This window comes from Capricornis sumatraensis, chromosome X, assembly GCF_032405125.1.
Source record: "Capricornis sumatraensis isolate serow.1 chromosome X, serow.2, whole genome shotgun sequence".
Lineage (NCBI taxonomy): Eukaryota > Metazoa > Chordata > Mammalia > Artiodactyla > Bovidae > Capricornis > Capricornis sumatraensis.
In genome coordinates, this window is record NC_091092.1 from 64,373,067 (window position 1) to 64,395,530 (window position 22,464).

General features: G+C 51.1%; 1 protein-coding gene across 1 annotated transcript; it reads left to right on the forward strand.

The window, feature by feature from the left end:
* Positions 1-11,907: 11,907 nt before the first annotated feature.
* LOC138070731 (heat shock transcription factor, X-linked member 4-like) lies at positions 11,908-13,318 on the forward strand. The gene is made up of 2 exons (XM_068961952.1): positions 11,908-12,390; positions 12,782-13,318. Exons 1-2 carry the CDS (start codon positions 11,908-11,910, stop codon positions 13,316-13,318), a joined length of 1,020 nt encoding a protein of 339 aa, XP_068818053.1.
* Positions 13,319-22,464: the final 9,146 nt, after the last annotated feature.

The window sequence follows — 22,464 nt, forward strand, 5'->3', positions numbered from 1 at the left end:
GTTCCTGACTTTAGGGGAAATGCTTTCAATTTTTCACCATTGAGGATAATGTTTTCTGTGGGTTTGTCATATATAGCTTTTATTATGTTGAGGTATGTTCCTTCTATTCCTGCTTTCTGAAGAGTTTTTATCAAAAATGAATGTTGAATTTTGTCAAAGGCCTTCTCTGCATCTATTGAGATAATCATATGGCTTTTATTTTTCAATTTGTTAATGTGGTGAATTACACTGATTGATTTGCGGATATTGAAGAATCCTTGCATCCCTGGGATAAAGCCCACTTGGTCATGGTGTATGATCTTTTTAATGTGTTGTTGGATTCTGATTGCTAGAATGTTGTTGAGGATTTTTGCATCTATGTTCATCAGTGATATTGGCCTGTAGTTTTCTTTTTTTGTGGCGTCTTTGTCAGGTTTTGATATTAGGGTGATGGTGGCCTCATAGAATGAGTTTGGAAGTTTACCTTCCTGTGCAATTTTCTGGAAGAGTTTCAGTAGGATATGTGTTAGCTCTTCTCTAAATTTTTGGTAGAATTCAGCTGTGAAGCCGTCTGGACCTGGGCTTTTGTTTGCTGGAAGATTTCTGATTACAGTTTCAATTTCCATGCTTGTGATGGGTCTGTTCAGATTTTCTATTTCTTCCTGGTTCAGTTTTGGAAAGTTGTACTTTTCTAAGAATTTGTCCATTTCTTCCACGTTGTCCATTTTATTGGCATATAATTGCTGATAGTAGTCTCTTATGATCCTTTGTATTACTCTGTTGTCTGTTGTGATCTCTCTATTTTCATCTCTAGTTTTATTGGTTTGATTTTTCTCTCTTTGTTTCTTGATGAGTCTAGCTAATGGTTTGTCAATTTTTTTTATCCTTTCAAAGAACCAGCTTTTTGCTTTGTTGATTTTTGCTAAGGTCTCTTTTGTTTCTTTTGCATTTATTTCTGCCCTAATTTTTAAGATTTCTTTCCCTCTACTCACTCTGGGGTTCTCCATTTCTTCCTTTTCTAGGTGCTTTAGGTGTAGAGTTAGGTTATTTATTTGACTTTTCTCCTGTTTCTTGAGGTATGCCTGTATTGCTATGAACTTTCCTCTAAGCACTGCTTTCATAGTGTCCCACAGGTTTTGGGTTGTTGTGTTTTCATTTTCATTCGTTTCTATGCATAATTTGATTTCTTTTTTGATTCCTTCTGTGATTTGTTGGTTATTCAGAAGAGTGTTGTTCAGCCTCCATATGTTGGGATTTTTAATAGTTTTTCTCCTGTAATTGAGATCTAATCTTAGTGCATTATGGTCAGAAAAGATGCTTGGAATGATTTCATTTTTTTGAATTTATCAAGGTTAGATTTATGGCCCAGGATGTGATCTATCCTGAAAAAGGTTCCGTGAGCACTTGAGAAAAAGTTGAAATTCATTGTTTTGGGGTGAAATGTCCTATAGATATCAATTAGGTCTAACTGGTCTATTGTATCATTTAAAGTTTGGGTTCCTTTGTTTATTTTCTGTTTAGTTGATCTGTCCATAGGTGTGAGTGGGGTATTAAAGTCTCCCACTATTATTGTGTTACTGTTAATTTCCCCTTTCATACTTGTTAGCATTTGTCTTACATATTGTGGTGCTCCTATGTTGGGTGCATATATATTCACAACTGTTATATCTTCTTCTTGGATTGATCCTTTGATCATTATGTAGTGGCCTTCTTTGTCTCTTTTCACAGCCTTTGTTTTAAAGTCTATTTTATCAGAGATGAGTATTGCTGCTCCTGCTTTCTTTTGATCTCTATTTGCGTGGAATATCTTTTTCCAGCCCTTCACTTTCAGTGTGTATGTGTCCCCTGTTTTGAGGTGGGTCTCTTGTAGGCTCGTCCCCTGTTTTGAGGTGGGTCTCTTGTAGGCAGCATATATAGGGGTCTTGTTTTTGTATCCATTCAGCCAGTCTTTGTCTTTTGGTTGGGGCATTCAACCCGTTTATGTTTAAGGTAATTATTGATAAGTATGATCCCGTTGCCATTTACTTTATTGTTTTGGGCTCGGGTTTATATGCCCTTTTTGTTTTTCCTGTCTAGAGAATATCCTTTAGTATTTGTTGGAGAGCTGGTTTGGTGGTGCTGAATTCTCTCAGCTTTTGCTTGTCTGTAAAGCTTTTGATTTCTCCTTCATATTTGAATGAGATCCTTGCTGGATACAGTAATCTGGGCTGTAGGTTATTTTCTTTCATCACTTTTAGTATGTCCTGCCATTCCCTCCTGGCCTGAAGAGTTTCTATTGAAAGATCAGCTGTTATCCTTATGGGAATCACCTTGTGTGTTGTTTGTTGTTTTTCCCTTGCTGCATTTAATATTTGTTCTTTGTGTTTGGTATTTGTTAATTTGATTAATATATGTCTTGGGGTGTTTCGCCTTGGGTTGATCCTGTTTGGAACTCTCTGGGTTTCTTGGACTTGGGTGATCATTTCCTTCCCCATTTTAGGGAAGTTTTCAACTATTATCTCCTCAAGCATTTTCTCATGGTCTTTCTTTTTGTCTTCTTCTTCTGGGACTCCTATAATTCGAATGTTGGAGCGTTTCATATTGTCGTGGAGGTCTCTGAGGTTGTCCTCATTTCTTTTAATTTGTTTTCCTTCTTTCCTTTCTGATTCATTTATTTCTACCATTTTATCTTCTATTTCACTAATCCTATCTTCTGCCTCCGTTATTGTACTATTTGTTGCCTCCAGAGTGTTTCTGATCTCATTTATTGCATTATTCATTATATAGTGACTCTTTTTTATTTCTTCTAGGTCCTTGTTAAACCTTTCTTGCATCTTCTCAATCCTTGTCTCCAGGCTATTTATCTGTGATTCCATTTTGATTTCAAGATTTTGGATCATTTTCACTATCAATATTCGGAATTCTTTCTCAGGTAAATTCCCTATCTCCTCCTCTTTGGTTTGGTTTGGTAGGCATTTCTCCTGTTCCTTTACCTGCTGGGTATTCCTCTGTCTCTTCATCTTGGTTATATTGCTGCATTTGGGGTGGCCTTTCTATATTCTGGGAATCTGTGGAGTTCTCTTTATTATGGAGTTTCCTCACTGTGGGTGGGGTTGTATCAGAGGCTTGTCAAGGTTTCTTGGTTAGGGAGGCTTGTGTTGGAGTTCTGGTGGGTGGAGCTGGATTTCTTCTCTCTGGAGTGCTATGAATTGTCCAGTAATGGGTTGCGAGATGTCAATGGTTTTGGAGTAGTTTTGAGCTGCCTGTTTATTTAAGCTCAGGGGTGTGTTCCTGTGTTGCTGGAGAATTTGCGTGGTATGTCTTGCTCTGGAACTTGTTGGCCCTTGGGTGGTGCTTGGTTTCAGTGTAGGTATGGAGGCGTTTGATGAGCTCCTATTGATTAATGTTCCCTGGATTCAGGATTTCCTGATGTTCTTAGGATTTGAACTTAAGCCTCCTGTTTCTGGTTTTCAATTTTATTTTTACCCTAGCCTTAGGACTTCTCCATCTATACAGCACTGATGATAAAGCATCTAGGTTAAAGATGAAAGGTTTCTCCACATTGAGGGTCACCCATAGAGGTTCACTGAGTTACATGGAGAAGAGAAGAGGGAGGGGGTAGTTAGAGGTGACTGGAATGAGATGAGGTGGGATCAAAAGAGGAGAGAGCAAGCTAGCCAGTAATCACTTCCTTATGTACGCTCCACAGTCTGGACCACTCAGAGGTGTTCACGGAGTTATACAGGGAAGAGGAGAGTGAGGAAGTAGACAGAGGTGGCCAGGAGGATAAAAGAGAGAAATGAAAGGGAGAGAGAGAGATCCGGCCAGTAACCAGTTCCCTGAGTGTTCTCCACCGTCTGGAACACACAGAGATTCACAGGGTTGGGTAGAGAAGAGAAGGGGGAGGGAGGAGACAGAGGCCACCTGGTGGAGAAAAAGGAGAGTCCAAAGGAGGAGAGAGTGGTCAAACCAGTAATCTCGCTCTCAGGTAAAATTGGGTACCGAAGATTGGGTTTTTACATGTACAAAATTGACAACAAATACCAAAAAGCAAAGATTAAGAATCTGGAGTAGAGATTGGATTTTCAAAAATACAATATTAAAGAAAAGAAGAAGAAGAGGAAAAAAAAAGAAAGGAAAAACAAACAAACAAACAAAAAAGCCACAAGAATTATTATTAAAAATAATAATTAGAGAAATAGAGTACTTAAAAATTTAAGAAAGTTAAAAAAAAGAGGAAAAACAAAAAAAAAGAAGAAAAAACAATCACGCAACCCCATCAACTCAAAAAAAAAAAAAAAGTTTGTATAAGTAGTAAAGGTATATCTGGCCCTTTCTCTGGTGTTGTGGGTTGTGTGGGGTCACTTCCAAAGCAGTTCCCTCCGTTTAACTTCCTCTGTTTGTTGGTCTTTTCAGTGTCTGATTTCCATCTTGACACAGGGAGGGCGGTGGTGGACACACTAGGTTCACTATTCAGTCGCGCTGTGGGGAGGGAGGGATGCTGCAAACAAATATTACTGGCGTGTGCTTGCAGTGTCTCATCCACTCTGGGCTTGCCCCTGCTCATGGTGCACACCGCTCAGGCTCTACGTAGCTCCGCCGGGGAACCGTCTGAGGCCGGCCCTAGGCTTCATGCACCTCCCTGGTCTAAGTCACTCAGGCTCGGCGCTCAGGAAGCCCTCAGAGGTGCAGATTTGGTTGGGCCTGCGTTTTGTGCCCTTCCCAGGTCCAAGTAGCTCAGGAATTTGGCGAGCGCAATCGCTGTGACTATGGCCTTTCCCTGCTGCTCAGTTTTCAGGGTGTACCGCTGGCGTTCCTTCTCAGGCAGATGATGACTGTCCAGAACCCCCAGAAGTCTTAGTTAACAAAGAAGCCTGCTTGCATTTTGGTAGGTAATGTCTCTCTTAGGCTGCGATTGCCCCCTTCCAGCCCTTAAGGCTCTGGCTGCCTGTCACTGGAGGGGGATGGTCTGCAGCCTGCTATATCCGATCCGTCCTTTGTTCTGTGTGTGGTCCTGGTGGTGTCTTATGTTCGAGTGTTTCATGTGGTAGCTATCCCACAGTCTGGTTTGCTAGCCCAAGCTAGTTCACTCTGTCCACGTGCGGGGCATTCTGGCCCGATTCTCAAAAAAGCACTGCAGCCCACACCTCCCACAGCCCGATTCTTAAAAAGCACTGCTGGCTGAGCCTCCCGCTCCTCCCTGCCCAGCCCCCACTTGCTAGTGGCGGATGTAGGCATCTGCGCTGCTTTTCCGCTGGGGGAGTTACTGTTGGGCTTGTAATCTGTTGGTTTTAATTATTTATTTATTTTTCCTTCCTATTATGTTGCCCTCTGTGCTTCCAAAGCTCGCCACAGACTTGGCTGCGAGAATGTTTCCTGGTGTTTGGAAACCTCTCTTTTTAAGAGTCTCTTCCCGGGACGGGATTCCCTTCCCGGGATGGAGCTCCCTCCCTACCTCCTTTGTCTCTTTTTTCGTCTTATTATATTTTTTCCTACCTGTTTTTGAAGCCAATGATCTGCTTTGCTGGGTGCCTGATGTCCTCTGCCAGCATTCAGAAGTTGTTTTGTGGAATTTACTCAGTGTTGAAATGTTCTTTTGAAGAATTTTTGAGGGAGAAAGTGGTCTCCCCGTCCTATTCCTCCGCCATCTTAGGACCACCCCTGTGATCTTTCTTCTTATACTTTTAGTCTGTTCTTTTCTACAGCTAAGCCATGTCTGTTTAGTTGGATTTTGCCAGATATTATTTAAGAAAGTAGGAGAAAATTGATGAGATTAATAAGCCCCCTGATCCCTGGATCATTTATTTCACAGACCTTCATGGAGCCTCTGTTTTGTGGAAGGCCCTGTGTTAGCAGTGGGGACACTGGGAGAAGCAAGACACCCCCACAGCTAGAGTGGGAGTCTAAAGTCACTATGAGGGTCCAAGGCCATCTCCAGGCAGCTGAGTTCTTGCTAACTCACCTGCCACTCCTCAATCTGTTTGGCTAAAACAGCATCTTTTATACAAAAGTTTAAAAATCTGGTGACTGAAGAGAGGCCCCCATGTGAAGGTGAGTGGTTCCCTGTGCTCCCCCATGGTCATGGGTGCAGCAGGTCCCATCCAGGATCTGTGCTGGGACTGTAGCCTTCTTTCAAGGGTTAAGGAGGCCCCCTCCTGAGTGAGGACGAGAGGGTCCAGGCACCACAGAACAGAGAGTCCCAAAGAATACACTCCACTCCTACTAGGCATCCTGGGGGACCCAGTCTGGGTTGGCAGGCTGAGACCCCATGCCCCCTCACTTCCTCAGTGAACTCAGGGATTCAGAGGCTTGGTCTTTGTGGTGCAGTCACAGGTGGGCAGACAGAGGGGCCCACATCCTGCGGAGACTTGAGGAGACTGAGGGTCCCCAGGAGATACATGTACTACTCTCCCAACAGACCTGGGGGACTGGGGGAATGGCGTCCAGATGTGACGTCACTGATCCCAGTGGGAGGGAAGAAGTGAGGGCCTAGGTCAGGTGCCCAGGTTCAGGTCAGCAGAGTGAAGGAATCCAGCTGTGCTATGAGTCAAGGTAGAACCCTGTGGGGGGCTCTGGGCCCCAGGTCATCCAGGTTGTCAATGCTCTCAGACCCTGGTCCCCGGCAGTGTTGTGGGAATGAGCCCCCTACTCCCGCTTGCCTCTCAGGGGTCCCGGCTGGGGAGGGCCTGGTTCTAAGGGGAGCAATGTCAGGGTGAGAAAGTGGTGCCCAGACCTACTGAGAGTCAAAGTGAAGAGCAGGAGGGTTGAAGATGGCCGGGTATATCCTCTCAGCTCTGGGAAACCCTGGGCATGGAACCCTGATGTCATGTCCACAAACTGTCCCTAAGGGTCTTGGTGCTGTGGCAGCCTTGGTGTGAGGGCCCCACCTCCGATCAACACAAGGGGCATCCCTGGAAATACCAGGGCTCAAGATGAGGACCTTGAAAGAGGACACAGGGGACCCCGCAGGTCCCAGGACCTGCTGTCAGCCCAGGGCAATTCTGGTGGCTGCATAAGCACAAGGTCTCAGGAACATTGGAGACTTGATATAAGCAGTGGGACCTCATAGACTGGTGATGAGATTCTTGGATTCTGAAGGAATTTAGGTGAGGACCCTGAGGGAGAACTTAGGGGACCCCTCAAGAGGAGACTTAAGTCTCCTGTGTCAGACCATCCTGGGTGTGTTTCTCAGCCAAGGCCCATGGTCCTGATCTGTTCCCCTGAATTACTCCTGTCTGTGGTCTGATCCTAGAAATCATGCTTGTGGTCGAGATGAGTGACCTGAGTAAGCCAAGCAAGGCCAAGGAAGACCTTCAGGACCCAGGAGAGGCTCAGGGCCCTGTGGAGTTGCAGCTCTTTGGGGCTGAGGGGGTGGAGGCTGCATCCTCCTCGGCCTCCTCTGCACCTGAGGAGGGCAGCCACTCTGCCTGCTATGAGTTCCTGTGGGGTCTGCAAGCCTAGGCAGAGACCACCAAGTGGCAAGTCATGGTGTTTCTGTTCAGAGTCAACCAAAGACAGGGGGCCTTCCCACCCCTGTCTGCAGTGGCAGTAAGGGAGGAAGAAATGGGGGCCTGAGTCAGAGCAGCAGCCAGGTGATCCTTCCCTCTGTGATTGAAGATGGAGCAGTCAGCCTTCAGAAGTGAGGGCCAGGGCCAGTTGAGGGAACCACTGTGTAGCATCTTTGGGTTCCTGTTCTCTACGATGACATGGAGATTCATCTCTGTTTTCTTTAGAAAATTTCCAAACTGATAATTTAAGAGAAGGCTGCTACTGCTGCTGCTAAGTTGCTTCAGTCATGTCCAACCCTGTATGACTCCATAGACGGCAGCCTACCAGGCTCCCTCATCCCTGGGGTTCTCCAGGCAAGAATACTGGAGCAGGTTGCCATTTCCTTCTCCACTGCATGAAAGTGAAAAGTGAAAGTGAAGTCATTCAGTCATGTTCAACTCCTAGCGACCTCATGGACTGCAGCCTACAAGGCTCCTCTGTCCATGGGATTTTTCCAGGCAAGAGTACTGGAGTGGGTTGTCATTGCCTTCTCTGAACAGAAGGCTAAATAAACTTTAATGTCTTAGTTTGTGAATGATGAGGATCAAAATGTGTTTGTGGTTACCCAGTTCAGGTACAAGGGTTTTGCTCCTTTGTAAAAGAGATTGGGCACTCTTCCATTTTGATTTGTGACCCTGAAAGGGATGCATTGGAATTGCAATTAGAACTGTTTTGGAAATGTGAGCTTACTTAACAGCGATATTGATGGGTGAGATTTAGATAGTAATAAAGGTGATCATAGTGAATTCATGTTTCTGTCATTTTGTGTATCATTTTCAAAAAACTAAATTATCTCTTTTTACTTGGATTTGTCTGGGTTATTTAAGGAGGTAGCAAGCAATTAATCTGAGCCCCTGCCCACTGGCTCATTGATTCTGAAGACCTTTACAGAGCCTCTGCTCCCTGAAAGCCCATGTTAGCCGTGAGGACACTAGGAGAAGCAGGACAACCCCCACTCCTAGAGCGATGGTCTAGGAGCCAGAGTCACAGGAGTAAGTTGAAGAGACATCCTCTAGTCCCACAGAACAAGGCAACATGGGGCAGGGCAGTGGGGTTCCAGGAGAAGCAACCTGGAGTTGGTGTCTGAGCCAGGTCACTTTGGGGCTTTGGAAAGCTGGGTTTCTTCTGTGAGGGGTGATTTTGATGAGGCTGGGTGGTGGCACCCTTCAGTATTGCATTATGTCTTAGGGGTGATGGGAAAGTATGAAAGGGATCATTGATGTGAGGTGTCCTTTTGCATCTTGGATAAACTCCAGCGACATCTCCTTCTCGGGCAAGAAGGAAGGGGTCCTGGCTCTTAGCACATTGCTATTGACCACAGAGGTAAAGAATGTGTTTTCCACCCATATCTGCAAAGAATCCTGCAGAACTTTGGCCACACTGCCTTTCAAGTGATGCCCAAGCAATCCATGGAACTACCCTCTCTTTCCTGGTGCCAAGGATCCAGAGCCTAAGGTGTTAATCAGCTTTAAATTATCTCATTTTGTAATTGGCCATTAATCAACGACTTGATTTTTGTTGGGGCTGCAGTGAAGGAATATAATGGTTTGGATGGAAGACAGGCTGGGACACAGACAAAGAGTGGTTCTTGATTTTCCTGGAGCAGGTTTTTCCTGCTGGAACACTCCTCAACAACCAAAGTTAACGGGCGCTCTAACTGGAAATGGGGCTTCTGGGATAGCTCAAAGGATAAAAACCTGCTTGCATTGTGGGAGACCTGGGTTCTAGCCCTGGGTCAGGAAGATCACCTGGAGAAGGGCATGGCGACCCACTCCAGTATTCTTGTCTGGAGAATTGCAAGGACAGAGGACACTGGTGGTCTACAGTCCATGGAGTCTCAAAGAATTGAACACAGCTGAGCTAATAACACTATGGTCCACTATGGTCTAACTGGAAAAGTTAACTAGTTTTATATATGAATCATCATGTTTGGCTGATTAGCTATTCCACATCCTATTGAAGTGCATATTCTCAGACATGCCCTGGAACACAAACCAACCAACCCCTTTCCACAGTGGAGAGTGGAGGAGTGTCTGAAGACAACAGTGTGAGAGATTCTTGCCCCACCATCACAGTGCCAACAGAGGCCAGGCCCTGCCAGATGCAACGCATCCCTCAGGTGCATCCTGCAGCCCAACACATGGGGCTCCTCATACCAGCTGCAGTGAGGGTGGGGAGTAGCTGGAGGGCCTCTGGGCTGGGGAACTCCAATGTGGGGATGCCAAGGGCAGAGGCAGGAGAGTGAGGCTGAGAAAGGCAGGCCTTGGACATCATGAGTACTTCTGTGTACACAACACAAGTGTCCTGAGTCACAGCTTACAAAACTTGATGCCACACAAACACACTGCCAGGGCCCATATGGTGCCTGGAGGAGGGGGGACCAGAAAAAGCAGCTCCCTCAGAACACAGGGGATGAAGAGGGGCCCAGAGAGGGGGCAGGCAAGAAAGGCCACCTAGCCAGGCTGCCACAGATACCACGGTCTTTGGTCCCCTTCAGAGGTGCCACCAGAGACCCCCACTGATGATCACAGCCTTCAGGGTCATGTCCCAGTCAGATGAACCAACCTGAAGGAATGTTTTGTCAACCTGTTTAGCAGCACGAAGGCAAGGGAGCAAGTGCAGGTCGTGACCTGCAAGCTCCATTCTAGCCTCCAGTTCTCAGGCTGCAAGGCCCCTGGACAAGCCTCTTCCATACCCTCTTAGCTCTCCCCTTTCAGACACCAGGCAGTGGCCCTCACACAGGGCAAATGACCCTGCTGAGTGGCAGAACTGGGGGGGTGCTTTCTCTAGGGGGACAGTGCCCAAGGGTCCTCACACAAGGGCCTTTCCAAGGTGCCAGTCTTCTCCCTACATGGTGATTTTGAAGAACAGTGGCCCACAAAGGTCAGAGAAGACACATCTCTAAACCCACTGCCCTATCACCTATGTGCGCTGAAGACAGGTGACTCTCAATGGAGTTTTGTCCATTCCCACACGTGGACACTCATCCATTTTCAAATACAGGTAGATGGGGGCTTCCTCTGGTGACACCTAGCTCAACAAGTCTGACATGTCCCTGGGAGTGAGTGTCTGTAAAGGAAGCCCCTTGAAAGGTGCTTAACGAGTGAGCCAACAAAATCATTTGATGTATCTCCCATCTAGGTAAGGGAGAACAGGTCCACAGTGGTGGTGGGGACAGGGGCAGGGGCAGACAAGATCAGAGCTGGCCTCAGAGAGGACCAGTGAAATGCTTGTTTTCAATAGAACAAGCTGTACCTTGAGCTCCCAATCAAGTTCTTCAAAGGGCAGGAACCCACGGACACCCAAGTTGGACATGGGAGGCCAGGATCAGGAGTAGCAGAAACCCAATCAACCCACTGATGAAGGAAACAATAATTTTGAGGCAGCCTCCAGGGAGGCTGAATCCAAGGCTCTGGGCAGGGAACAAGAAAAGCACACACACAGGTGTTCCAAAAGTGAGCACTTTAGGGCCAGGAAAGCAGTCTTTATGGGAAGAAATGGAAACTGAAGACAGCAGCCTATGATCTGCAGTGGGATGATGTCTAGAGGTGGGCAGAGCTCGGGAGGCTGCAAACTCAGCAAAGCACATGGCTCTGCCCTCCCACATGGCATCCTGGGGAGTCTGTGTCTCAGGTACTTGGGGAACAGTCAAGTGGAATGTGAGGTTGCTCACACTGTGCTCAAGCAGAGCCCTACTCTGGGGAGAGCTCAACCTAGGGAGTGGAGGGGGCAGGACAACAGGACTCTGACTTTGGGGCCATCTGAGTGGGACAGAACGACCAGCAGCACCAGCCAGAAGACAACAAAGCCAGAAGAGGGGCAAGGCCAAGGCCTGAGGGTGGGGAGGTGGGACCACCAACACAGGCTAGGCTAACCAGCCCGCCATGGATTCCATCTTCTGGGAGGGACAGTTGCCAGGGGCCCATCTGACCCCTGGGATCTCTCACAGTGGTAACCAAGGCAGGACTCGCCAGGGCCTGGCCCTTAAGCAAAAGAAAACCACAGGCCTGCCCATTGGTAGGGAGGGGGTGGGGCCAGGGGCACATTTGTCAACCCATACAGGGCCTGGGCCCCTGGAACAAGGCACCTGGAAGCAGATGTGAGCCTTTGCAGGCAACCTGAAACATTATTTTCTGTACTTTCAGAAAAGAGACCAGCTGGGGATCCATCTCTGTCCCCAGACACCTCCCCCACACTGAGCCCGGGCTGCCTCTCCACATCACCTCTGTGACATCATGAAACAGTTAAGGAAGCTAACCACTTAATTGGCTGCCTGGCCAATGACCCAGATTCTAGAATCTCCAGAGAGTATTTATGGGGCACCCCGACCCTTGCCTGAGGCCTTTCTGCCCTGAGCATTCACTGCTGGGGTAGAGAATGCTCCTGAGCTAGACTGGCTCCATGGCTAGTCAGAGTTCCCAGAAGGCACACACAGCCCCACTGGCCCCATTAACTTATGGGGAGCCTGCAGCAGGGGACCCCCATGAGTCCTCCCCAGATCCAAATGTTGATTCAGCGGAGACTTTGGAGAAGCAGGGCGACCAACCCAAGAGCCCAGATTCAGGCCTCCATGACAATCTGCCCCCACAGGGCCTGAAGCCACAAATAGCCAACAAGGAAGAGAACCACACCTTCCTCGGGCTGTCCTTCCCCAGGAAGCTCTGGAGAATTGTGGAGGATGAGGCCTTCACCTCTGTGCACTGGAACGATGAGGGAGACATGGTGGTCATTGAGGCAGATCTCTTCCAGACAGAGGTCCTCCAGCGCAGAGGTGCAGACCAGATCTTTGAGACAGACAACATCAAAAGCTTCATCTGTGAACTGAACCTGTACGGTTTCAGTAAAATCTCCCCTTTGGGTCACTCTGCAGGGAAGAAGAAGATGGTAATGTAGAAAGTCCTTCTGGGGAGGCTAGACTAGATAAGCTGAGTGCTGGATGGGTTTCATTTCCCAGGGGAATGTTGCTCTCATGAGAGGGTGGTTAAGGAGAGGAGAACACAAGGTCTGTCTTGTTCCACCACCCACCTTAGACAGGATCCACAGGGGTGACTCCAGACTCTGAGTGGCCACTGAATGTCAGGGACCACCAGTAATACCTCAAGTGAGGATGGCCCCAGGGGTGCTCTAGGGAGAAACATGCTAGAGCCTCATAACCTTCCAGAATGAAGAGATCTTGTCTCTATACATAGGCATGGCTGGGACGGTGGTGGGGAGGAGGGTGGCGAGGAAGGCCTCTTCTCCCCCTTGCTTTCTAAAGTGATTCATTTTCTTTCAGATCTATCGCAACTCCAATTTTCAGAAAGACAAGCCTCTCCTCCTGCAGAACATCCCAAAGAGAAGGAAGCGAGTGGTGGCAACCAGACACTCTCCTCGACTCCACCACAACCAGTGCACCCAAGAGGCCGACAAGAAAGTCCAGAAGGGAACCCCACCTGTTCGCAGAACCCCCAGCCGGCGATCATTTGTGCTCTCTCACCTTTGGTCCATGGGCAGTGTACCCAGGCAGGCCGGGACAAACCATCTCCCCAGGGAGGAGGGCGGCCCCAGTGGAAAAGGCACATCCAGCAATACCACGTCTGCACCCCCAGCTACTTCTGGGAGGGAGGGTACAGGGCAAATGCCCGAGAGCCCCCTAGAATACCCAGATTATGATTCAGTGATAGCTTTGTACAACACCTGTTACTCCATCCTGATGGCAGCCCTTTCCTTCAAGGCCCCAAATGAGGCCCCTGAGGCAGAGGAGGAGCAGGGAGAGTCCTCAGATTACAAATGTGTACTCTGTGAGCAGGTCAAGGACAAGCCCAATCCCTGACCTCTCACGTTCCTAAGGACACTCAAAAGTACTCTCTTGTAATCAAAAATCGATTTTCGGCTCTAATAAGGTGGAACAAAACTACACAGGAGTAAATAAATAACTGAATGAGAACTGCAAGTCTGTGTTCTTTCTGTCTGTCCACGCTATTCACACGGCACAGGGCGAGCCAGATGAGGCTGGAAGCCCACGCCCCATGCAGGCTTCTGTCTGGCCCCCGTGGTCCCTTTTCAGTGGAAGCAGCAGCATTTCACATGCTTGGCCAAGAGTCTGGCTCACTAGCCAAGTGCTGAGGCCAGCCAGGACAGGCTGGTCACTGCTCAGCAGATGGCCCAGCCAGGCTTCTGACCTTGGGGGTGTCACCTTCCCTGAGTCATGCACCCTAAAGCAGAAGGGACTTCTCCTGGGTCCCCCAACGGTGCCACAAGTCTCTGTTCAGTAGCTGAGCATCTCCAGCTGTTGATCCAGGGGCCACCCCTCAAGAGGCTGACCAGAAAGCAGGGTCACCCCACCCACCAAGGGCCTTACAAACACATGTCATCAAACCCAAAGACAAGTACAAGGTTTCCACAAAGTGAACACCAGCCCTTATCACTCTGCCCTCGCAGGTGTATTTAGGAGTCTGTCTTTGGATGTGAGGTGGCCAGGCACCACATCCAACACACATGCTTTGTGAGCCAAGGGACACATTAGAGCAGGGCAAGGGTCACCTGCAAGGACAAACCACAGCCTGTTTCTGGGCCTGTGGGCCTCTCCACCTGCCAGAAGCCTTACCAGCTGCTCATGCTCAGCCCCACCCCCGGTCTTCCTCCATCACCCCCAGACACTGTTTCAACATCAGGGAGTTTGGACCAGAACAGAGAGGGAAAAACACTAATAGGTTTCATAACAACACATTTCTCTCAACCACCCAGACCCAGCAGGGTCAAAATGAGTGGCGATACCGTCTTATCATAAAAGTCAAGGTTCTGGAGATTCATGCTGAGCCCCAAGCAGCACCACACAAGGGGTATCCCAGACCCCCGACCCACATCAAGTTGGCAGCACACCCCAGGGTGGGGCCGATTGAGACAGAACCAGATGGGCACGTCCAGGGAGCAGTGGTGACTGAACAGTGTCACATGTGCAGGTCTCTTGGTCACCTTCCTCTCGAGAGTGGATCCTGGACAGGCCTCCTGCCCAAAGGGGATCAGGTGCTTGGGGATGTCCACCTGGAAGATGTCCTTCCCACCCCTCCCAGGGATGGGCTGCAGCAGCCAGCAGGGCTTGTCGAGCACAGTCAGGTACTTCTGTCAAAGGTTGCATAGCAGCACTTGATTCTCCAGCTCCTCTACCTCTTCAGGATCTAGGTTTTCTGGGCACAATAAAGTGTCCCCAATTTCCACGAGACCTGTGTGCAAAGACAGGACACAGAAGGAGAACAAGGTGATTCAAAGTCATGCCTGCTAGAGACTAAGACCATATCACGGAGGAAACCTGAGGTGAACTGGGTCCTCTGGATGAGCATTTTCAGATGGGCTCACCTTGGCCAAGCCAGGGAGGGGGCGAAATGAAAGACTGGGGCCTGGTGCTCCATGAACCCATCTGGCCATGGGCAGCTCTCAGTCTGACCACTGCAGGCCACAGGGACAGAGCAGGAGGGCTCCAGCAGGAGCCAGCAGGCATCAGGTCCCCAAGGGATTTACCAGCAGAGAGGTGTTGCTGTGGGGCCTCACCCCTGGGGAATCAGGGGACTTGCTCAGGCCCAGCTGCTGGCAGTGTGGGTATTGAACCCAAGCTGGGTGCTTTCCTGCCTCTCACAGTCTCTGCCAGGCACACAGACATATGTGGGGACACACACACACACATACAAAGCGCCATGTGCAGACCTGGACCCGCCTCTGCTCAGAGCACAAAAGGAGACTGAGGCCAGGGAGGTGGTCAGGCACCTCGTGCCATTGTCTCCCAGCCAAGGTACCTCGTTTTCCCTCTGAAGAAATCTTAGCCTCCCCACCCCCATCAACTTGTTCAACAGAAAACAAACGGACACAACCTGGCTGAGATCCAGGTCAGCACTGGGGGCCATGAAGGCAGCGTGGGGCAGGGCCTCACTTGCCGATGATCACTGAGGCTGAACTTGTTCCCATCCTGCAGCAACGCCTGGATCTGGGTGGGGCTCATCCCCAGCCTCTGCCCCAGCAGGTCCCTCCAGGCCACATCCACCCAGTACCAATGTGCTATGTGGACGGCCAGGGTACAGTGCCAGTGGTCATGTAACACGGGCCTCCACAGCCACTCCAGGAGCTTGACGCCATTTAAGATGAGAACTCCATAAGGCTGTCAGAAGGACAGACAGCTGAATTTTACCTCCCAGGGCTCCCAGGGCCTCACATGGCTGCAGATACACAGAACCACAAACTTCAGGAGCCTGACACAGTAGCCTCCAAGCTCACAGCCCTGGGCCGGACCTCAGCCCCACATGCTCGAGCATCCTCCAAGCCTGTGAGGGGGTCAGAGACATCTGGCTTTTTTCATCTGTCTCCACGGGGTCCACTGATAGGAGGGTGGTGACCCAGAGGACCCATCCATCACATGCAGTCTGTGGGGAGGTCAACAAGGAGGGCAGGACAGCGGGAGAGAGGCAGGTGGTGAGTTCCAAGACAGAGGGCACTGAAACCCTAGAAGCACTGAGGAGGGAGGGTGGGTTCCCTGGCTTCACAGTGCAGTGGGCAGGCTCTGGTCCATTCCCAGCACAGACGGGCACTGTCCTGGACTTGACTTCCCCCACCCCAGACCCTACCCGACCCCTCAGCTCCTGGGCCCATCCCTGCCCATGCTCTGCATATCCCCCATCTTAAACCAAGGTTGATGAGGGCAGATCTGTGCTAACCAACCTGGCCTCAGTCCTGGGGCTGCCCTGGACCTCAGACGGCCCTGCCAGTTATCTTCCCCATGCTTTTGGGAGCCACCTTCCTCCCAGACCTTCCCACACCACAGCCTCCACTGTCATCAGATGCCCTGGCCCCTGCCCAGAGCCTAGAGAAAGAACAAAGAGAAGGAACCTCTGGGATGAGTGCACTCCCTGTCCTTGCCAGGGCCTGGGACAGCACCATGCAGGGAATCACAGAATTCAAACCTCAAATAACCCGCTAGGTTACTGTCAACTCGTTTGACACCTGAGGAGGCACCAAAGGATAGAGAAATACCCCATGACTGCAGGGGACCTGACCACACGCACCTCCAACCTCACCTCTTTCCTTATACCTGGAAGGGGGTCCCTGTTCACTGGAAGGGGTTGGAGGGGGAGGAACAGAGGCACCAGCCTGAACCTGAGCAGGGTCTCAGCACCTGGCTGGAAGCCTCTGTTTCCGTGTGGCTGTGAGGACAGGGATACGGTCCCAGAGGCACCCAGCCCAGAGCCTCCGGGGCCTTTCCTTCCCTGAGCACAGCAGAGCCATAGTTATCACAGGCCCACAAGGCCCCACATGATCTGGCTCCTAACCTGGCGGCCTGCTCTCTTTGCCCCTGGATTTACCCCCAGTAGCCATGAAGGCCATCCTTCCATCCTTGGAACATTCCAGTGTGTTCCTTCCTCAGAGCCTTTGTAGGGGGTGAGGAATCACATTGTGTCCCCTCAGAGTCAGGTGCTGGAGTCTCAATCCCAAGTACCTCAGTGTGATATTACATACAAAGAAAAGGTCTTCACAGAGCTGATGGGGGTCAAGTGAGCTCAACAGGATGGACCCTCCTCTAACAGGATGGCTGTCCTCATGCAAAGGACATATTTAGAGACAGACAGGCACACAGGAGAACTGGGGTGAAGAGGAAGGCAGAGCTCTCCAAGTCCAGACAGTCTCACCATGGCCAGCAATGCCCTGGAAGAGAGGGGGGAAGAAATGGGACAGACTCTCTCCACAGCCCTCATGAGAGCTAACGTCAGCCAACACCTCAACCTCGGCTGCCGGCCTCCTGAACCAACAAGGTTTCTACTTTGAGCCACCAGGTGCCATCCTGTTGCGGCTGCCGGCAAATGAAGCCAGACGATCAGCCCTGCCCTGACATCTCTCTGCCAGGGCAAGGGGGGAGTGGGGGGATGTCTTCTCCAGTCCCAGGACCTCGGGTACACTCCTCCTCGTCTGCACAACTTCATGTGCATGTTTTCATCTTACATGGTGTCTGTTTACATCTCCCAGTTTCAGGGATCCAACAAGTTACTGATGCTTTCCCCTGATGGAAGGGAAGGGAAAACTCATTCTGCCAATACAGCCACTCAAAATGACCACACACTCACTGAAGAGCCATGCAGGAGGAGGCCCGGGGCAAAGGACACACATCCAAGGTGCTGACACACACCAGCAAATGGCCTTCCACAAAGGCATCCCCTGTTTCTACTCCAGCAACCACAGGCAAGGGTGTTATGTCCTCACGCCCTGGCTGGCCCTGAGCATCATCATTTGGTTGAAACTTTGCCCACCTGCTGAGTGACAAAGGGTCACATTTTTCACTGGGTCTGGTTTGGTTCCCAGGTAGCCTGGTTGGCCCCTGGAGCTTGGCCATTGCTATGCCTTGTACTAGGGTATGTGACTGGATCCCAGGCTTGCCAGTTTCCACCATTCAGTTTCTCAGCCAACTCATCCCCTCCTGGGTGCCTCCAAATCTCATCAGTGTGGGTGGAATCCCTGAGCAAGAAGGGGCTCAAGTGCTTCTACCACTTGAAGCAGAGGGTGCCTGCTTGGTGGCCAGAGGAGAAAACACATTTCTGCCTGCTTGACTGACAGGAAGAAAATCATCAGTGACAATACACAAATCTTGGAGAACAAGCCACCATGGTCTTCTCCTCAGCAGAGGCCTCAGACCACAAGGAAACAGTAGGGCCCAACTGATGAGAAACACATGTGCAGGTTCCCTTAGGTTTGGTTCTGCTCATCACAGCAGCTGGCCTGTCCTCATGTGGCTGGGTAGGGACTCCACGATGCCTCAGGAAGCAGCACAGAAACCCATCCCCCAGGAATGATGGTGATTTATAGTCCAGGAGACCCCCGCAAGGAACCAGAGAAAATGACTCCTCTCCTCACACTGCCACTCTGGAAGGATCCTGGGGTCACCATATTCAGTTGGCTGCCCTCCATGGACTCATGGTTGGGCCCCGCCAGGAGGGGAATTGTGAACAAGCAGCTGAGCCCTGCAGGGTCAGGCCTGGGTAGGGGCTGCACATAGGGGGCAGGTGGGGCTCGCTTGGGGTCACAGTCTGGGGGCAGAGTACGAGACTGGAAGGAGGTCAAGGATGCCTTCACATGTGTCCCAAGGCATCACCAGGACACACATGTGGAAAGAAAGCAGGTGGGGACTGTGGCCATGGAGGGAACCTGAAGGTGCTGCTTGGCCGCATGGCAGGCGCTCCTGGTCCCAGACCCTGGAAAGCCCTGCCTGAAGGTAAACTCCATGCATGAAGCAGGTCCCCCCTTCCTGCAAACGGAGTGAGTCACAGGCACTTTGGGATGGCCGGGCTGTGGCCGCTGGGCAGGACAGTGGTCCACCACCAGGACTGAGACTGCTGAGAGCACTGGCTAGCCTCAGTTGCATGGCACCCACAAACACTGACACCTGTCATTTCTGGTGTGTACGGCTGCCCATACACATGCAGGTACACATGCACACATTTACATAGACATACACGTATGCAGACATGCACATATGAACAAAGGTGCATTCCCTCACCGGCCCTGCTAGGAGATGAAACAGGATCCACCACATCCTGAGGCACCTGGAAGGTCAGGCCAGGAGGAGCCTCCAGATTAGTGGCCTGGAGCAGAACCCAGAGGAGGACCAGGAAGTGAGCAGCTGGGCAGAAGAGAGGGGCGGAGGCAGGAGGAACAGGGCAAGGAGTCAGAGGCTGAAGTGTGGGAAAGACCTGGGTGAGAAGGAGCTTCTGGAGAGGGAGGCAGGGTGGGGCAGGGCTGGGCCTGGGTGGAGCTATCAGAGGCGGGTGGGGCTGACAGGATTGAAGCTGTGGGCCCAGGGAACTCATAGAGAGTGGGCCTGTCCAGCTTAACGGCAGAGGCCAGGCTGTGCCTTTTTGAGTCCTTGCAATAGGTGTCCAGTCCGTGAGACTCAGTGAGATTCAAAATGACCGCACCCAGGGTCTTCAGCAACTGCATCTGAGCTTCAGAGTGGACCCCAGGGGCCAGGGAAGCAGGTAGAGGCACAGCCTCTGGGTGCAATTTCCCATCCCTGGGCTGAAAGCCCAGGCTGGCTCCTCTCCAAGCCACCCTGGGACTGTTGGCCCAGTGCTGAGCAACAGTCTATCTGTTTTTTTGCAGATGTGAAGGAAAATCCTCACAGTGTTTCCTGCTGCCCCTGGAACCTGAGATGTCTCAGAAAAAGGCAGCTTCACCTTCAAAACTGTTTCCTGTCCTCTTCCTCTCGTCTGGGGGCTCAGCCCACCCAGGGCAGCCACCTGACTCTGCTCCTGACCGCCACCCTGCCTGCTGTGTCCCTGCTTCCCAAGTGCCTGATCACAGTAAATATTCCTTTTCCTGTCCTCACTGCTACTAGATGAGCTCAGGCCTCATGGCCTGGGGCTGGTGCTGTCAGCCTACAGCCCCCTGTCAGTCTGGACCCCTCTTGTCTCTCCTCCTCCAGCCAGTATTGCACACACCATTAATTCTGTGTCATGCTGCAAGCACATCTGTCCTCAACCCTGGATGGAAAGCACAGCAGATCCCTCTCCTATTTAAGCCCCAACCCATCCGTGGTACCCTGGGGGGCTTCCAGCAGTCCCAAGTCTCCTTCCTTGTCACCCAGCACTCTGGTGGCTGTGCTGGCCCTGGGCTCTGTGCAGAGCTCATCCGAGCCCCCACACTTTCTCATGCAGTTCTGCCCCTGGACCACTGGCTCCTCTTGTCCTGCCCTTGGACCTCTGGGTCCTCTTGTCCTGACCACCTACTGTCCTCCCTCCAGGCATGACTGTAACACCCATTTCTCCATCTGCCAAAGTAGCAGGCACACTCATCTGGGAGTTCTGGGGCATCCTGCATCTTCCTGCTGCCCGCCTTTGTCCCCTACTTTCTCCCAGACTGTGGCAGCTGTGCACGAGTCCAGACCCCCACAGGGTCACCGAGACCCAGCAAGGCAAGGCCGGGATCTCCCTGGTTCCTGTTAGCTGGGTACCCACACAACTGCTGCCGTGGGAATGTTGAGTTGGAGCAGTGCTTTCCCTTCCAGCAAGAAGCCTGCTCTCTCCTTGCAGAAGCATCCTGACCATGAGTTGAGGGGCAGGGGCTGCCTCCTGAATTTGAGGCTTCAGCACTGTGGGGACCCAAGTGATCACCACAAACTCCCTCATGCTGGTGCCCTACTCCTCGCCCCAAGACTGGTTACCAGCTGCCTCCAGACACCCCAGACACATCCAAAACCAGTAGCAGTTTCAGATCATGAGGGAGGGTCCTGTGAACTGTGGGTGGGCTGCTGCTGTTCTTCCTGCATCCTGGTTTTGAACTAGACCTTGCCCAGTGAACTGGATACCATGAAGTGTGCCTGCTGATGGTGGCAGCTGTGAGGCCCTGCTCTGTGGCATTTCTCTGCACCCGTCCCTTCCCTGATGCTGGCCCCAGCTCTCCTCATATACCCAGATATGAGGACCGAGCCATGGGGAGTGCTGCCTCCCACCCCACCTGGATCTCTGAGGCTTTGTGAGGGTTCCACTTTGTCCCTGATGTACGTTTGTGGGCAGCACTGACCTGGGACAGGCTCAACCCAGATTCTGGGTTTCCCTTGTGTCCTCCTTGGCCGATGTGGTTTCCTCTCTGAAATGTCTGTTACCCATCTCTCCGCTGAGCTCTATGTCCTATTTGTACCAAGTTGTGGGCACTTCTTTCAGGGTCTGGGTGCTCATCCTGCCCTGGTGTCTGTATTGCAGATTTGCCCTCTTCTGTTTGTGGGCTAGCAATGGACTCAGTATTTACCTGGTGTCTCAGAGCCATAAGTGCCCCACAGGTCAGCCTGTGTCTGTCAGGTCCTCCCGCCAGGGGCCACCATCCACCCCCAGGCTTGGCACCTGGAGTGAGCAGTCCCTGAGGAGACACTGCCCTGGTGTCCAGCACTCTGCCCGTGAGAGAGGGCTCCTTCACATCTGTTTCGGTCCCTCGGTACCTGCTTAGCTTTGGTTCTGGGCCTTAGACTCCCACGTGCAGGACAAGCCCAGGGGTAGCCATGTAGCTCCGGGAGGTCAGCCAGACCTACTTCCCCTTTGTTCCCAGGGCAGCTCTTGTTGACCGCACCCCTCTCCATATGGCCCAGATGGAGGGGCCAGCCTGAGAGCTGGATGTAATTCTGATTTCATCTCAGTTCTGCTGCAGTTCTTTGAGAGGACATGGCATACATGGAACCTGTGGACACAGGTGGCCACTCTGCTGCCCCTCCTCAGGGTGCTGACTGCCCAGGGGATGGGGCACCACCTAGGGGGCCTGGGGGATATTCTGTGTCCATCTGACGCTGCCCTGCTAGCATTCACATCACAGGCTTTTATATCATGTCTGACCCGGGGGTGAGAGATACTGGTTTACACATGTCCATCACTCCCAAGCTCTGGGGTCTATGTGGCCTTCACTGTCTTCCATCTGGGCAGGTTGGCCATGACTTGTGTGCCACAACCCCCAGCACTGGAGGGGGCTTCTGGACACGAGGCTGCAGCCCACAGAATGGATCCAGCTGTTTAGTTTGCAAGAATGAGAAGAAGGGAGTGTGGACTGGAGTGTGCATTGCCATCCCATACTCATGGTGAGAGGACTTCAGTGAGTGGACTATCGTGCTCTGGGAGGGAGCCCTGTGTGGCTACTCTTTGAATACTTGTGTGCCCACCATGGCAACTTGGCCAAGCACAGAGAGGGTGTGAGGGGTCAGGAGCAGAGGATGCCCATGAGGCACCACCAGAAGTGAGAAGGTTCTCCACTTCATGAATGGGGCGTGTATGCCCCTTCTTTTTCTATGCATTTCTCTTTTAATCGATGGAGTTCACACTGGGTTTTCATTCGGCCTTACCATCTTTCCTTCATATCACATGTTTCCCCAGATTCTGAAGGACTCCTCGACAGATGTCTCACTAAGCCCTGCACCTGGCTGTGGGGGATACTGCATTCCAGGGCCCCCAGCTCCAGACCAACTGACAA

Bases quoted from the DNA above. Each gene is read 5' to 3' on its own strand.
- LOC138070731 (XM_068961952.1), top strand. From the start codon at position 11,908: ATGGCTAGTCAGAGTTCCCAGAAGGCACACACAGCCCCACTGGCCCCA. The intron at 12,391-12,781 runs GTAATGTAGAAA...ATTTTCTTTCAG, and splicing joins CTGCAGGGAAGAAGAAGATG to ATCTATCGCAACTCCAATTT.